Source organism: Platichthys flesus, chromosome 6 (genome assembly GCF_949316205.1).
Source record: "Platichthys flesus chromosome 6, fPlaFle2.1, whole genome shotgun sequence".
In the NCBI taxonomy this organism is placed as follows: Eukaryota; Metazoa; Chordata; class Actinopteri; order Pleuronectiformes; family Pleuronectidae; genus Platichthys; species Platichthys flesus.
This window is the reverse complement of record NC_084950.1, coordinates 20,739,176-20,757,250: the sequence shown is the minus strand read 5'-3', so window position 1 is coordinate 20,757,250 and position 18,075 is coordinate 20,739,176. Positions and strand designations below refer to the sequence as shown.

General features: G+C 41.3%; 1 protein-coding gene across 2 annotated transcripts in view; it reads right to left on the bottom strand.

The window, feature by feature from the left end:
• The window catches only part of snx33 (sorting nexin 33), a 34,976-nt gene that overhangs the window by 11,355 nt on the left and 5,546 nt on the right, over positions 1-18,075 (bottom strand). The window contains exon 2 of one of the 2 annotated variants that reach the window (XM_062390486.1): positions 3,708-7,910. The exons of the other annotated variant lie outside the window; for it this stretch is intronic. Within the exon in view, the coding sequence (XP_062246470.1) occupies positions 7,657-7,910 (254 nt within the window). The 3' untranslated portion in view covers positions 3,708-7,656. Of the gene's footprint in view, positions 1-3,707; positions 7,911-18,075 lie in introns of those variants that run through there. 2 annotated transcript variants of the gene reach the window in all.

Below are 18,075 nucleotides of genomic sequence, written 5' to 3'. Positions count from 1 at the left end.
GCCAGTGGCCGAGAGTTAATTTGGAAAATCCAGGGCTGAGTTTTCTCGCAGAAACAGAGATGTTAGGAAACAACATTGGCTTAGTCCATCATTGTTTCTTAATAAATTCTTATCAGTCACAACCCCACAGCCAGCAAAAGTGTTGTTAACACTGTTCCACCTCATCGTCGCTCCAATTTTTCCCCATTGTTGGTTTTCATTCGTTGTGTTTTTTCTGCAACTGAGCTGCAAATTGACAATCTGCTCCCTGTTAACACCAGCATTCATAAATGTGTTCATAAATGGTCATATGATATACATTTTCAGCTCCCAAGCTAAAACATCTGATCAGATTTTATATTGCATGTCGACTTGACAGTGACATTTCCAATGACACATTGTCTGAGGAACGTTTATCCTTTTAATGTGATAAGGATTTGACACCATCTTTTGTTTTATTTGATTTCTTACATTTTAAATTGTTTCGTTTTAAATTCACAACACCAGGTAATGGGGCAAACCTATGTGCTTCTACATGAAATCACATAAGAGAGACAGAAATTCCTCCTGTAAGGTAAAAAAAAACAATTCTATGATTTCACCTTGTCCATTTTAAGTAATTCAGTGTTGGGACTCTAATTATTCCCATAGACCTCCAGTGCCAGGATTCATCTCCCCCCCACTGACTCAATGGGGCCACAAATCTGGTTTGAGTGTTGGCTTTTGGCCCTGTTGTGACACGCCCCTGCAGCAAGCAGGAGTTGGAGGAGGAGGAGGGATTACCAGACCCACCATGTGGTGATACGGCCATCTGTTGCCTTTGTTTCCTACAGATGCTCAGAGAGAAGGACTATGCGTTCCTTTGCACTGTGGAGGTCAAGTCCATGTCACTGCAGACAGGTCAGGAGTGAGACCACAATCCTGTGATCTCATCCATCACAGGCAAAGCAACGAGAAGTTGTTAATTCAAGTGTTCTTTTACCGCTGAACACACACGCTCCAGGTCAGCTTATTTATAGATAAGTGGGGAATTGATAAAAAGACATGTAGGATTCATGTGTGTAGTCGATGCAGAAAGCTGTACAGCTGCTGGGATCCAACACATTTGCATCTGTGCAGTGGATCTCACACTGATTTTGCATTAGGGGGAACATTTGAGGACTGTGGGTACGTATTTTCCTCTGAGGCATCCCGTCAAGGGATTGGAGGCACAGTTTTCCTCCCCAGACTATGCAGACATGAAGTTGCTCCTTTCCTTCACTCAGCATCTTGTAATTTTTTTTTTTTTTTTATAGACATCTGCTGGCACTTTGGGCCTTAACGCTTTTCCCATCTGCCCCTGCAGCAGCACTGCAGACCAGGGAGAAATGTACGCTTTTCCCTTCAGACGAGCCCGGTTAGTTCCTTTGTGAGTTAAGGGGCATGAAAGAGAGTTAAGAATGTGCTAAGTAATCGCAATGTGACTTGCATCATGAAACCCAAGCGTGAGGAGACAAATAGCAACGTTGTTTAGTTTTTTTTTCTTTTACGTTATAAATGAAGGAGGGTAATGCTACTTCCACACATTTTTTTGTTGTTGTTGTTATTACACCTCCATTTTTACACAACGCTGGTCGTGTTTCAAGACTCCAGACTCTGTCCGATGGAAAAAGCCTAAAAGTCAGCACAGTTAACTGGAGAGAGAAATGCACTGATGGCATTTCCCTGGTAAAACCTCAAAGTGTTAGAACCTTTTCCCAGGTGTCATGTGACTTCCATTGAGGCCTTTTTGCTCAAGTACTACATCAGAGTTGTGAGGCACACAAACCTACATTTGCTTTCACCACTCTGAGTAAGTGCAGGGATGTATGCTTCCAATGTAGATTTCCATTCTTCTGTCACCCTTGGGTTTCTAAGTGGATCTGATGACGCCTCCTCCTGGCACATATCATGCAGGTGACATCATCCCAGTTATCCAGTCGCATAGCAAACCCTGAGAGAGCTTTAAATGCAACCTTGAGATGAAGGTATTTGGTTTGAATAGAAACATCTGTTTTTTTTAAAAGTTTAAACGAAGTCATGAAGTGCACCTAGCACTTTGTTCTTGACTTAGAGTGTGGAAGCTGGGATCCTTTAGCGTCGCCATACGTCACCACAAAGGAATCACAAGTTTTAGAGTATTAAAAAATAAAGGGACAGTAATGGAGAGATGCTTGCGAGCTAGTTCCGGCAGCCAACTTGAGCTGGGCTGATCCCATCATGTGACATTCATTACTCTCCACAATCATCTATAATACACACCCACCTTATTAGGCTGTCTATTTAAGCACAGCAAATGTCACTCCCATTGCTTGCCCTGCTGCTGTGTCAGTATCGCTGCCAGTTGCTTCAGCCCCGCCACCACCCCAGCATCCACCTGTAGGCTTGAACGGGGGGGGGGTGTAAATAATATAATATAAATCGATGTCATCATATCTGGTGGAATGGTGAAGTCAGAGCTTAGACGCCAAACACTAACATGTTCTGACTAAAGTGACACATGTAAGAGTGACAAGCGGATAAGGGATCTCAACATTATTAATGTCTGTATACCTACATCTCATTCATTCTAACAACAGAGCTGTTGATTTTAGCTGTCCAAATAAAATGTTTGCCTCCGAAGCATCTGGAGCACATTACCGAGAAACGCCTGGGTTTGATTTAAGCATGCTAGGCCACGGTTTGGCCTTTATCAGCTGTCTCCAAGATCCACCCGGCAGGAGTGCCTCGCCCAGTAAGGAAACTTTCAATGAAATGTTCTTGGACTGAAATTCATCTAAATATCAGGAAACTTAAAACAAAAAAGCTCTGTGTGGCTACGGCTACATCACACATGTTAAACGTTAGGTGTTAGATTCAAGAATTGTTGCTTTGACTGTTGTCTCGGATGTTTAAATAAATATACATGTAGAGGAAAAAACACAGGACAGGACTGGGAGAGTCTACTGCCATTCTAGCAGCTTTGCGAAGATGGGCTGCTCTGAGTTGAACGCTAATGTTAGCATGCTAATATACTTCATACAAATGTCCGATTCTCAGCTACATGGAGCATGACAGTGAGGGCCCTCTTTTCTAACGGCTCTGGTCTGGTTCAAGCAGTGAAATTTCTCATTCATTGTCTCCATTGACTCTTAATAAAATCCTCATTAAAAAGAGTTCTCAGGCTGGAATCATTCCGACCAGATGCGAGATTGATCAAGACTTCAGAGCAAAAAGAAATTTGGAAAAAGGGAATGAGACAAGACTGTATAAATAATTAAGTAAGGGTGGAGGAACTACGCATCCCATAAACCATTACAAATGATCCCTCTCCACCACACTATTTGTTGGGAAAAGAAATGGTGATTGTTCAAAAGTAGAAGTTACACAATCCTGAACAATCCGATTGTACACAACATGATTTTGGTGGTTGTGTTCCAACACAACATGATTTTGGTGGTTGTGTTGCAAAACAAAAAACTGTCTACCTGAAAAGTAAAGGCATCACCAAAGATTTACTTTTAGTGAAAACTGAATATCATGGTAATCTACTTCGTAAAGTTGCTTAAAATATTTCCGAAGAAATGGAACCAGGAACCAATCAACCAACAGAGCAGAGTTTCCATCCATGGAGCCACAGCACCGGCTTAAAAACATGCAGATAATAGCCTTAGCAGAATGATTACTCATTCCTTCACTTTCAAGTAAAAAATCTCTTTTGAGACTTCTGGCACGTTTTTCTTTTCTTTGTTTTATTCATTTAGGAATTACATTGCATCAGTGTTTACATGAGCAAAGACGTGGACAACAGCTCCTGGCTGTTCGTGTTTTGATTATATTCAGGAAAAACTGTGTCATAACGATAGTGACGTACTCAGCATGGATCCAAAAAAAAGGGGAGAAATAATAGATTGAAAGTAATCATTCATCATTGTGATGTGGATGGTGGTGGCATCATGAATTATGATTACAACTATATTATTATTACATAGATATCCAATATGCCTACTCACATATTCTTCTATTATGGCAATACCTCTATCGTTTCAATAGTCAATACTGCTCCCTTCATCTCTGACAGACATTTTTTGTATAAAAACTTAAACATTGACACTACTCTCCAAGTACTTCACTCTCTGAGGTATCTTTCTTTTTGTTGGTAGTTCTTCCTCACCCTTGCTGGGGGTTAAGGACACAGGATATTGCACCTTGTTAAGCCTATGAGGGAAATTGTGATTTGTGTGTACAAGTCCATTTTGATTGATTTATTGATAAAGTGCATGTGCTTCGGTTTCCTTGGTGTTATATGAATTATTGTAAATACATTAAGTATTTTCATTGCTGATTAATCCACTGGGTTTTATTGATTTATTGTGGAAATGTCAGACATTCAATCCCCCAAACATGACAAAGAGATAAAAAGACATGCTTTTATTATTATTTTCTAGGTGCCCTTCCCGTAAATCATGTGACAAATTACTAAGTGGAAATAACCGTCCTGTTATTTCAGACACTGAAACTAAAGCATAGAGCTCCAGCAGCTCACCAGGTCACACATGCATGTTAAGAAACAGTCACCTGTATGAAATGCCTGGCATCTAAATTATCATGTGACTCTGGAACATGAGAGGCCAGTGCCATTGTGAAACCTGGCTGGGGAATGTTTTTTTGCTGTGTTCTCTTCACAGTTTCCAGATTCAGTTACCAAAAAAACCACGTTCATTTCACGACACTAAACAGATGTTTAAAAGAGGAACCTTGGTGGAGGACAAGTCTGACTTCTTTGGTCTCGGTGAAACTGCGATGAGTGAAAAAGCTGACGTATGAGAAGCAGAGGTTTGTTCAAAGACAAACAAACAAATGTAGAAAAACAGCAAATTTAGACAGTGATGTGCTGACAGCTGCAGATGTAGATCGGTAACTGAGAGAACACTCATATCTGAGTCACACACATACACACGCAGGCCGGGCAGGTCACTCGTTTACTTAAGAGATCCGGAATCTGAATCAGCACCTTCTACCTCACCCAAAGAGATCAATCCCTCTTCCATCAAAGTGAATAATCTGTGTCTCACAACTGACAAAGAGGAAGAGCTTCTTGAGTTCATGCTTATTAATGCAACTCCACGTACACCTCTAAGGTTGAGACGATGCTAAAGATAGCCTCTCGTCTACACCACAAGTTTCCGTGAAATATCCCCCTCTTTAAATAGGATGAGTAATGTTACTGGAACAACTTTATTTACTGACTTACAGAGGAGTGGGAGTCAAATCCTCATCGTCTCATTTGATGTGGGGAATAACAAAATGTGTCAAGATTTAGGCCAGAACAGCAAAATATTGTGCGTTGATCCTCATTAATGTGTCATTGTGGGAGAAGTTTGCTTTATTAAAAAGTTGAAGGAGAAGACTGATAACCCCATAAAAAATTGTTATCTGCAAGGGTAACAAACTTTATCCCGATATATCTTGTTTGTTTGGTCTGAACAAAATCCTGATTGTGTCAATGAAAAGTTGGGGTTGTGTGCCAGACTACATCCTGAAAAAGTGGAGACGTAACCGCCTGTAAAACAGACTTAAAGCGGCTTTTATTCAGATTAGCATGTTCATTTGTAAGCTCGGGGGCCAACGGTGTCACTTCCAAAATGTTAAATTCCAACTCACACCGTACGAGTCAATCATCAAAGATGGAAAGTTAAAGCTGACGATTTACATGCTCACATAGGGTCCGATTGTCCAACGCGACCTGACTGCTCACGTTGCATGTTGCGTCAGTTCCTCCAGATCAGCTCTGGACCAGTGTTTTTGGCAAAGAAGAAGTCCAAGTTTGTTTGCTAACAATGCTAAAAAGAAAGAAACAAGCTGCCTTGATAATATGGATTCTTCTGGGTGTCAAAGAAATGTCGACATATGGACAAGCTGGTGGCTTGGAAGACGTGAGCATGCCTTGGCTATTGTGCGGAAAGAAAAAAAAAATTATGTTTGAGGCTGTTTTGTAATATATTGCAATGATATTGTAAATTGATAACTAGCTACACTCTGATTACTGTATCGTAAGAAGAACCTTCTTATCATATTTTTCTTTCTTTCTGTTCAATCGCTTCCAGCTGATATTTCTACACTGATCGCTCCTCGCAGCCCTTGTAAACTGCAAAACAAACGATTCATGACAAAGCAAAAAATTGCTCAAACTCTAAAATGAGTCAAGTGTCTCAGAAATCAAAAGCTTAAATCATACAGTGTATACCCGGCGACAGAGGGGATGGTGTTGTTATGTTTGAGCAGAATAAAATGATAATACTTACTACACTATATGGCTGTAACTTCATATGTAAAAAAAAAAAAAAAGACATGTGGGGAGTTTCAATCTTCTCACTAACTCTGCATAAAATGTAAAAAATATGACAAATGTAACATATTTTATATGATATTATGGCTACATTATCTTGACTTAGACATGGTTTTAAAGTTCTAGACAATGAACCAACTGTTTTTATTTTAACCCAATACATGAAAACACAAGGATCCGGTAACAAGAAGCACTTGTTTTTACCGCATGTCAAGTAAATGATCTACTACAAACAACGAAATGCCAAATTGATATTCTGCCTCTGTCCAGCATTCAAGTCAACACTATTTTTCATGCTTGACGGCTGAATAAATCCGCTCCTACATAGAATAAAGAATTGTTTTTCACCATAGTAAATGGAATCGATCAGCACAGTTGTTGACTCATTTCATTCACATGCCTACACATTAACACACACACACGCACGCACACACACACAATGACCCACTATTACATAGAAACATGTGCAAACTTGTGCCTAAACACAAATCATTCCAACAACTCGCTCCCATTTCAAAACGAATCCATAGGAATGTGTTGCATCTTTCAAGGCACTTACTTTATGAAGAAAAGTAAGACAATTAAACTTATTGACACGGAGTCATTAACATGTTGTGAGGTTTACACTGACCTCTGTATTGGGAGATAACAGGAGTAACATAAAGGAAACAAAGCAGTGAACACCTGAGCAAGTTGAGCCCTTAACAAGAAGCAGAGGGGGCGATGGTTAAATTCCCCTACACTATATCGTACAACGGACTGAAATACTAGTTTCCCGTCTTCTCTTTTCTCTTCACTAAAGTGACATGATAAAATACTAAAATGCTGAATGAAAAAAACAAACATTTGGAATGTTTATAAATTTGTTTTAAAATAATCGAAGCAACTTGAATCTGTCCCTGGAGAAGCCAAAGTGCACGATGTCGGAGAGATGGGGGACAATTTCAAAATAAAACCCGTTTCATGGCTTTCATGTGTTACGCTATGAACAATAAAGCACTGATCCACTATGAATTTGAAACCTATATTCTTATCTGAATGTTACAAACAACTTAACTTATGTAAAATGAAAAATATGCTGGTACACTGCCTATGTGATGTGTATTTCAGAACAAAAAAGTACAGTAGGTCTTTGCAAAAATATGACTTTGAATCCATGAAGGTGAAGCAGTGACTGGCTGTCTTTGTTTCGTCCAGTAACGACTGCTTCAGTCATCTCTTTTCAAATTGGGCCAAATACAGAACAGAACACGAAACGCCTCGATAGAGATTTTCCTTTTGTTATTCTCTGTGTTTTTTGGCATCTTGTGCTGGGCAGAGTTTCGGTGTCTTTAAAGGCAGTCGTACATGCGCAGGGTGCGCTCCAGTTGCTGGACAACACGCTGGTAGAAGGCTATCTGCTCCCTGAGGTAGGCCTGCATCATGTCCTTGAAGTCCACCTCTCGCTGCTGATGGAAGTGGCTCATCTCTGCCTGGAGGGCAAACCCGACCGTCCGGCAGCGTTTCCTAATGCCGTCGGCCTCGTCCTGGTCCATCTTCCCTTCGTCGGTCATCCGCTGGCTCTCTTTCACCTTGGCAAAGGCACCTGGGTCAAGAAAAAAATGTAGATACTTTAAAAACTCTACCAGATTTGAGGTGGTTGAAACTGAACTGAACATTGGTTAAAGAGTCAGTTCACCCAAATGCCCAGAACTCATGTTGTCATTTCCCTCTGTGACAGTGGTGGATCTTAGACTTTTCAAAACCAGGGGCCACGAAGGGACCACAATTTACACAGAGGGTCCAAGAAGTATATATCTAACATCTGTGCACAGTACTTGATTCAGTAAAATACACGTTTAAATCATTCCATGGTTACTGTTTTAGCTCTATAGCTTTGAACAAAGCCACCCATCATTGAATATATTCAATATATTGAAAATTGTTACTTGTTCAAGCACACAGTGAATTTCAAGAAGCCTAGACAATTTAAAAGATTAACAAATGTTCCTTCTTGTTAGTATTTATTTTAAGGGACTAGTTTCTTGTAAAAAGATTTCAGCTGGGGCCACTGCACCCCTGGCCCCAGCCCTGCATGCGCTCTTGCTCTGTGGTATGAGGTAATGCAGATTGATTCAGTTGATGAGATATCCATCAGGTTTCTGCTCAAACCCAAATTCCTCGGATATATTTATGATTCAGACAGAGCAGTTTGGTTTTATTCCTGAAATCCTGGTGTATTTCTGCCTCCACCTCCAATGAAATGCATATACAGTAGATTACCCCGGGAAAAACTATACAGCAACATGTCTTTACAGGAACATGAAGAGCTGGCTGGATGATTCACAGCACGTACTGCAAACAGGTGAAGTGCTTAAGGGAGGATCCCGATCAACAGGGACAATTCTCTTACTGCTGATTGCGGTTACATTTTTCTAAATGTCATTTTATGCTTATTATTTTATTGGGCTTTTTATTCAGTGAGGGGATGTGGAAATGAAACATGAAGAAAAACATGACGTGGATATCAGGAAAACCATAAATGTTTGAATGGCTGGATACAACTACTACTACGACTACTACTAAAACTGCTATTGCATTCACTTGAGGAAAAAACCCTTGCTGTTTTCAGGTAAAATGTGGTTTATTATAAGGTTTTTCTTGCTCTTTGGGTGGGGCTGTATTACAATATGATGTGCCATATGAAAACACCTAAGTCTATGCCAATATCTTCTCGGTGCAACTCTGGAGTTAAGACCAGCACCAGAAATGAATGTCTATTGAGACAGGGACAAGTTGTTACCACACTCACCCAGACTGACATGACATCACTTTCCAAGAGCAGAGCATAGCAGCCTGAGATGGTATGTGGCCACGCCACATTTCCCATCAGGTTCGCGAGTCTGTCTCAATCTCAGTCGAAACCAGACGGCACACAGATTTGAGTCAGATAATCCAGCCGGCAGGACTAGTTCAGACAAGCTAGTCCTGCCTTTTAACAGATCTGCTGCCGCTTTCAGGTATTATCCCTTGACTGTATCTGTGATCTCACGCCGCCCTGGATTTCGGGTGGAATTCCTGGCAGAGGTCTGGGAAAGCATGAACAGCATTTCCAATCTGTTCAAGAGAGGAGGCGTGCGGACTTGAGTCTGTGGTGCTGACCTACATTTGTGTATTCGGTTTTCCACTAGAGCAGAATGTGCATCACCAGATAGCATGAGTGTGGGACATAAAGGGAAAGAGCCTATGGTTGTGGGCATGGGAACGCAGTGGGGAATAATTGAGGGGGGGGGGGGGCATTTTTGGATCATCCAAGGCAAAACCTCATCGCAAAGAAAGCTTGAGTATCACCGTGTTTGCAGCTACAAGTGACACAATATCTGACAAATTAAACTTACAACATGAAACTTAACAGGATGAAAATTTGATTTGATTTGATCTGATTCCGCTGATGCAAAATCTCATCACTAAAAAGCTTGAAGTGTCCTTGCGGCTAAATCTGCTTTCTGACAAAACTATATCTACAAAACACATGCTACAAAAAGAGAAACTGTAACAGAAGCTGTGTAGGTTTTTCCTACTATTGTGCAAACCAATCGCTCTTTCCCACCATAGGGTTTCTGCTCCTTTTTGTTAAGTTAACAAATGGCCAGTGGTCTGGACAGTCACCAGATGTGTTTATCTTGCCTGACCAGACCAGCTATACCACATGTTTTACGGCTCACGTGTGAGAGCTTCACGGGTCTGTGCTGGGTAGATATCACTCTGGAGCGGATTGAGAGAAGTAGGAAGTGGTAGGAGAGGAGAGGGGAGGAGATGAAAGGAAAATGTCAATCTAAGCTTTTGCTAAAATCAACAAGTGAATTTGAGACTGGACTCAATTTGAATGATTTAAGCACATAGTCTCAAGCGCATTGCTCAAGGGCAATTGTGGTTTGTCCAAATCCATTTTTTGCGAGTTGAACGGTGGAAAAAAATGTCAATGCAGCAGGAAAATGGTTTAAATTCATTGTATTTAGTCCCATAATTAAAATGTGTTATGGGTGTAACCAATCAGAGGGCCATCTCTCATTCCCTTTAAAAGCCAGGTGGGGTTGGAGATTGGCAGATTTTCCATTATCCAGATTTTTATGATGGAACAGAGGGCCCCTTTTAAAAGGCTCGCATTTGTTCTTGAAGTTTTGTATTAGTGCTGAGGACATCAGACATTTAGGAGTCAGGCCTCTTAAGGTGAAACTAGTATAATACGTCTGTTGACTGCTTGTCTCAGAATTTTGACAGGAGAGGTTAATATTAAGAAGTCACATGCAGCTTGACTTTATTCCTCTGGCTAGCTAGTAAGCTGAAACAACATTTAAATGTCAGATTGGATTTAGGTAAAAGTCCCTGGCCATGGGCTGTGTTTTGCTCATTAGAAAGTAATCAGCCTTTTTTTTTACGTCTTCTGTCTACAATGATCACATTTCCAAACCAAAGGACGTTTTATGTAGCTGCTTTATGACCAGTCGTGTGCAAGACACAAATGTTCCCTGTAGCGGTGGGATAGAATAACCAGTTATGCGAAAGGCTGCTTATTGCTTCACAACCCTCTTGAGGTGATTGAGTTTGTATGGCTGTGAAACAGTAGCGGGCTAACGCGTGAAAGCACAGCCACGAGAATGTGATGACTTCACTTTTGCACTGCAAAACCACAAAACACCCACATTTTTCCTGCAGCAGTTGGAACTGGGCTAAATTTCTCTCTTGCAAAACAAAAAAGGGGAGATTATTGTTGCAGGCCATTTTCTAATCAAAGATCATGTGCAAGAGTTGAATAGTTAATACACTTAGACTAGAGCTTTGCATTACAATACCAGAATACAGTCAAAGTTCAAATAGTGAAAGTCGGAAAACCTTAAACTATTCAAACACTAAGAAGAGAACTAAAGCTGATTTCAGTTTTCCTGTATGCCCCCCTGGTAAAATGTCTGGAAAATGTTAGAGTGAGTCAACGTGAGATTACAGCAGGAAGATGTCTGGAAAATATAGTGAGCGAGTTGATGACGTTTTGTTGTGATGGCCGTAAAACTGGAAGAATGCAAATATCTCAGGTTAAAAAAAAATAATTGCCGTCAATATAAAATATGCAATTAAAATGTTAAATAGGAAAGACAACAAAATTTGAGAGCTTTCGGTGATGAAGGACGATTAGCTGTAAATAAACACGGGGAATTCATAGGTCATGTTCTACCTCCTGCATGTGGTACCCAGGACTACTTGGCCAACCCGGACAACCTGAAAATGTCTGGACCCAATTATCGGAACATTTTCCAGGGTTCCCGTTTTCAATACCCTCCTTGAATTTCTCATTTCTCTGTAAAATAACCTCTCTAGGAATCTGGTATTACGACTTTAGAAACGGGAGGCAATAACGTGACTGAGTACGATTAGTGGATGTTAAGTCAACAGAGACATTTTCAAACCGAGGACAAATGCTGCTTGTCACCACAAAACACTGAGCCTTAGGAGAGGGCAGTGAGTGTGTGAGCGCTGACGTCTGTGTCAAGCAGTGCAGTGAACTGATGAGATATTTGTTCATTGTTGAGCCCTCAAAAATGTGAATGAAAACAGGGGGGGAAACCCTGAATCATCTGTTAGGAAAGAAATGTTTTCTTTTCTTGTGTCCAAAAACTAAAAATGTTCAACAGCAATTAGTCACGCAGGCATTTACAGGAAGTGGTTAGTTGATGAACATTATTTTGTCTGTACTTTGCCGTTTCAACCCCCTGACGTTTCATTCGTCTGGCTTAGCATGGATGCCAGACGAACTTGGATAGACCTTGGTTGTAGGTCTATCCAATTGAGACAAGAGGCATTTCTGGTTCGGTTGAAACACGCCCCATAATCAAAGCCCTAACTGTAGCTAGCAATCATTTAACTATATCAAAATGTTGGGCTGCATGCACTCACTGATAGGACGATATGTTCACAAATATCCTACTGAGGACCCAGTCATTCCAGCTCACTAAGACTGCCTCCTTCCGGGCTGGGTAGACTGCAAAGGCCGATTCAAAGTGTGACGGTCTGGTCTACAGAGGCGTTCCATGATTGGCATAACCAGCTTGTCCCGCCCTTATCGTTGTTGCCTAGCAACATAGCTAAAATTGGACACGCCGAGAAAGTTTAGGACGACTTGACGCTCACTCGCTGCACCCCTACTTCTTTGAAAAGACTTTGTTAGTGAAGTGCAATGAATCCTTGGATATGTTGGGCCAGGAAGGATACCTTCGTTGGAGCCTTCGTTTCTCTGGGACTAAAGATGCATTTGTCAGCCGTATTTTTGAAGGAGCCTCTAAAATAGGACGGCTTAGTCACAATGCTTGGACGGAATCGGTCTTCAAATGCAGTCTTAAACAGACACAGAATTGAGACACAGCTATTAACTTCTCCCCAGCTGGTATCTCCCCCAATTGTGGTGATTCAATTTAAATGTATTGATTTTTCTGCTAAATTTTGACTTTTGTACATATTGGTGATATTTATGATGAAATGACAGCCCCGCTGACATTTAAGCATAATGAAGGGGGGAAGATAAATGGACAAAAGCAAAGGAAAGGTGAGCAGAAGAGCTGAAAACAGAGAGGGGAGGGAAGAGAGAAGAGAAGAGGCAGGAAGAAAACACAGCTCAAAGAATGCATGGGAGGGTCAGAGGGACTTTGCAGTAACTGCCAGCTTTTAAAGTGGGCCTTAAAAGCCTGGAGGATACACAAACGTAAAAAACCTGCTAAGTAGGCTACCAATAATGCGGTTTACAGCAGCCACCAGACCCATTCTGATCAAAACAGCTGAAGTTCATGTCTAAAGCTGCTCACAAACAATTTTAGCTGCCTCAAATATTCCTATGTCCATTTATCTTCCTCTAAATTTGACTCTTTTATTCTAAATTACTTCAGGGATGAGGAATGTTCAAAACAGAACCACCCTCTCTGGTCCTGCACGGAGAATCAGTTACCAGAAATGTTGAATATGTGTTCAGACCACTTCCTCAGCACTAGTTTGGGCTTCTCCACTACATTTTTGACCATGACGACAACAGCTACACACAGAAAAATAAGACGTGAAGCTTCTGATTACTCCAAAGCTCAAATTAAAGCCACGCAAAGACAGAGATGTATAACAGATGTTTGTTTAAGAAGAATCTGCTCTAAAACGAATACATCCTTCACGTTAACACAGATGGTGTTATAAATCTGTGTTTGTGTCAGCCATGTTGCCCTCATGATGTTTTTGTTTATCGAGTGTGGTTTAGCTAAGCACCAATCACGAAAGGTAAGTACAGTTTATTACAACTCCTAATAGCCTAATCGTGTTTATCTCACATTGTTCCAGAGCAAAGGCTTTTATGTAATCTCTTTCTCAGCCCAAGTTTCTCGGTTTGTATGAAAAAGGGTGTTGTAAATCACACGTTGGAATGAATGTGGATTTCCAGCTGACATCTGGAAGAAAATGAACAACTTTATATGTTTTGAGTCGCCTTTTCAAACTAAGCCCTGCAAAAATCAGTTGCGGTCTCACAGGAAAAGAAAAATAAATGACCATAAGTTTGTACAACTTAATTTGTTATGATTTTATTCATTTGTTGTTTTGTCCTGAAATCCATCCAGGTCCCTGCTTCCTGTTCTACTCCCGAATGATACTTTAACAAGGACTATTTAACAGTGTCAATGCCTTTGATACAGAACAGACGCATCATTTCCTCGGTGTGTTCGCCCTGAAATATTTTTCTCATTAAATTGTTTCCGTGAGAGGCCGCAGTGGTTTTAAAGAAGTGCAGGATGTTCCTATTCATTTGTTTAGCTCATCAGGAATATATTTTTCTCTTGACGCAGTGATTTGATATCCAACCTCAACTGACGCATCTACCTACACGTCCGTATGTGACTCATGTATATCCAGAACCGTTCATCTTATTGGCTTCACACTTGGCATGTGCATTGTTCAGGGCCCAAGGAAGGGCGGTGCTGAATTTGGTGGGATTTGGATACGCAACAGTTCAATATTAATAAGCTTTGAATAAACAGGCGACCAGTGCTCTGTAGCAGCGGCGGCTGGGACAACAGGAACATTCACTGCAAACCACAGCTGATTCTCCTGTTCGGGGTTTTTCGTTCTGAGTCGCCCTTTACTGAACTTTGAAAAAACAGGTGAACAGCTCTTTGTGGAGCAGCTTCGGGGATCTGTGGACTGAGTCCCACAGCCGGACTTTACTCGCTCCAGCTCCATCACTGCAGGTCACTTTACAGTTCCAGAAAGAAAACTGCAAGCAGCGACACCACAGGCTAAACAAACAACCCAGGGCAGACACTGCACTAGTCCTACACAATGAAGACTTGGTGAAAAGACAAACACAACTTTTAGGATTGCTTAGAAAGGCTCACACAACAACAACGGGACAGATGAGGATGACAATGCTCTGCTCTGAGGGATGGCATCTCTATGCCAACAACAAGCATCTTGGGGGTGTTACCATGGCAGCAGTTACAACTGGTGGACAGATGCTTTCTGACATTTAAAGCTCCATTTCTTCCAGGAAAAACCGAATCAAGTCAGAGTCAGTCTCAGCTTGAGGCTATTTTGGCTCCACTTTAAGTCGCACCGGAGGTAGAAATGTTCCTATCGCAGTATACAGGGCCACCACAACATTTAACCTGTGAGCTACACATAAACATGAACAAATATACATGAATAAACATGAATATAAAATAAACATTTCTGTTTTCCATTAATTAATTTCATTGCCGGCACTTTGAGAGTTAAGCAATCATTCCATCCTTCCATCCATGCTTCCTTCCTTCCTTCCTTCCATCCATCCAATCAGTGTCTTAAAACTGTGGGAAAAAAACAGAGCCCAGACGGGAGACAGAGGCCGCAAACCACTAACAGAAACCCCCAGCTGGCCTGGTTGGCTCCAGCTGAAGGGGTTAAAGAGCAAACCATTGAGCTGATATTTCTTACTAAAAATAGCAGCACATATATAGTGTTAATAGATTTCAGGGGCCGAATAATAATAAGCATACTTTCTACAGTGTGACTTTACAACAAGGGGGGGCTGTTTGATGCTGCTAATGGTGAGATTTTGAAAAACAATCCAGGAAATTCCCATATTAGCAGAGACAGGGGAAGTCCAACACAGATAAAAGGCGACCTAAATGAAATGTGTTGTGATCTTGAGTAAAACTGGGGATTTATTCTGGGTTTGAACATTGATGGGAACATTCTGAATAATAAAGTATAAGAGTCAACAAAATACATAAGAGGTCTAGTTATTTTGGGGTATATTTTAATGAATTATTGTTAAATAGACAAAATTTGAAAGATTCAATATGAGATACATGTATGTGGATTTGGTATTGCACTGGATTTCTTTATTTGCAAGCTTCATCACTTCCTTTGTTTATTTTCAAGTCAATGTGTTTTTTTGTAGGAGAGGACGAGGGAAGCTGTGGTGGTAAAAACCAACTTCTTGGAGACATCTGTAATCTGTGAAACAGCACTGCACTGGGCCAACACAGACAGGAATGCGGAGGCATTTGGATAGACAGTGTGTGCGAAGACGAGGGCCCAGGCTTTGTCAAGATTTATGAGTATGCAAACAGGAGGGAGAAAACGTTTGCTCTCAATAGTCACCACCCTCAGCAAAGAGGACCGAAGCAAACACAATAACATACAATCAACATTCAAAAGCGGCCATAACTGGGCCACTGCACGACCCTGAAACTCAGAGCATGCTTTCATTAGCCTGCGCTCACAGATTGCAGCTTGTGTACCTGCTGACAATGTGGTATTCCTTGTTTTTTGTAACCAGCATATGGAATGTTAATTTGGAACATGCTCGACTGATCATATAAAACACGCCACATGCTCTGGGTCACTACACTAAACTACATGGAGAACTTCAAAAACACACAGACATATCAGTGTAGCGTGTAAGCAAAATCCCAAAACTTAGGCAACCCTTTGTTATCGGAGCAGATAACAGGGAGCAATTTGAAAACAGATTTTTTCAGAGTTGGCAACAGCATTACTTTTCCTTCTAGCTGATGCTGCATGTGGTTTTGCAATGTGTTGCCATATGGGGGACAACTCACCTCTTGTCCAGATTTAGGTCTGGCTGGCGAGCTGGAGGCATCCCCAGGGATCTAGCTCATTCTCAAACTGAATTATGATCTGGTGAGGATCACAGAGGGTTTTATCCCACAGTCAGCAACAGCTAAAGGGGGCGTGGAGACAAGCGCTGCACTTTCTTCACCGACAAAATGAGTCAGGACTAAAGGAGAACAGAAAAAGGCTGGGGCTTTTTAAGCAGGAAAATACAAGACAGACTTTCACAACTTTTACTTTGGTTTTATCACTTAAAACCTTGTACTTCAAGATTTTAAACTGTACTTCATCTTGTGGAGCCTTTTCTAGCTCAGCACGGCCACATTTCTGCAGATCACATGCTCTCCAGGATTCAGGGTTAGGACAGCGTCTATAGACCTCAGTGAAAGAGACTAAAGCAATGAAGAGCTGAAGAGGAGGAGGAGAAGGAGAAGGAGGAGCACACCGGAAAAGGTTGACCTCAGTTCTGCGTGTTGCGAGTGTTGCCACAGCTGTATCTGGTTCAGCAGAACACAAGTCACATCAAGGGGGAGTTTGCTGGACCGGAAGGGAACCCAGCAGAGAGAAAAGGTCTCTGCCGGGTCAAAAACACTCCTGCTCAACCTCCTCCAGTAGAGTATAACATATAAACACTTCATAGAATAGTTATTAATATCCTTAACATGTTAGCGAGCTAATAAGGTATCTGTATGAAGACTCTGTTACTTCTGGACAGAGCCAGCAAGGCCAGTTGTTTTGTCCTGCTTCCTGTATTTGCGCTTAGCTAAGCATCTCCCAGCACAAGGTTCATATTTACTACAAAGACATGCTTAGAATATCAACCCTCTCATCAAACCCTTAGCAAGAAAGCGGATAAACATTTTTCTGTTGAAATAACTTTTCAGATACTGCACAAAAACTGCCAATATGCATACACATATAGCCACACACTGGAAGCCTTCAGGTTTCTGTTGTAGTTTGACCAATCACATTGAAACAGGCTTTGGTTCCCCGCAGTTTAACAGTCTGCATGACGAGCAAAGGCGGCGGAACATATTGACTGACATATAGCAGGTAAAGAGATTAGTCAAAAAGTCATCTGGATCCAAAACACCTACAAAAACTGTTTGTGTCTTTGTTTGTGGAGAAACGCCCAACTCATCTGGACTCGACGGCCAGTAAACAGTGTGTAAGGTAAACAGAAGACAGAGTATTGGCATAGAGATCTGCTGTGTACAAAACAGCACCAAAACATTGGCAATTTATTGTCAGGCGTCGGCTAATTTCGAGTCGCTAATGAATTTCCCTCTATCTGCATGTGTTTGGAATGTGGAAGGAAGCTGGGGTGCCCGGAGAAAACTCCCCCAGAGGAGGGAACATGGAAACTCCACATAGAGAGGCAGCTGCCAAAAGAGGGATTTAAAGCAACAACCTTCCCGTTGTAATAAGGAACAACTTAATCATGCTAACTTCCTCATTTCAAAAGACCTATTTCATTCATAAATCAAAAAAGGATGGCCTCAGATGCCAACACTTAGTGAAACAAGGTATCTGATACATAACCTTACTCTTGACAACCCATTTAAAGACTAGAACAGAGTATAGCTTAGCAGCAAAAGCTAAATTTCACTTTTGATAGCAAAAACCCAATG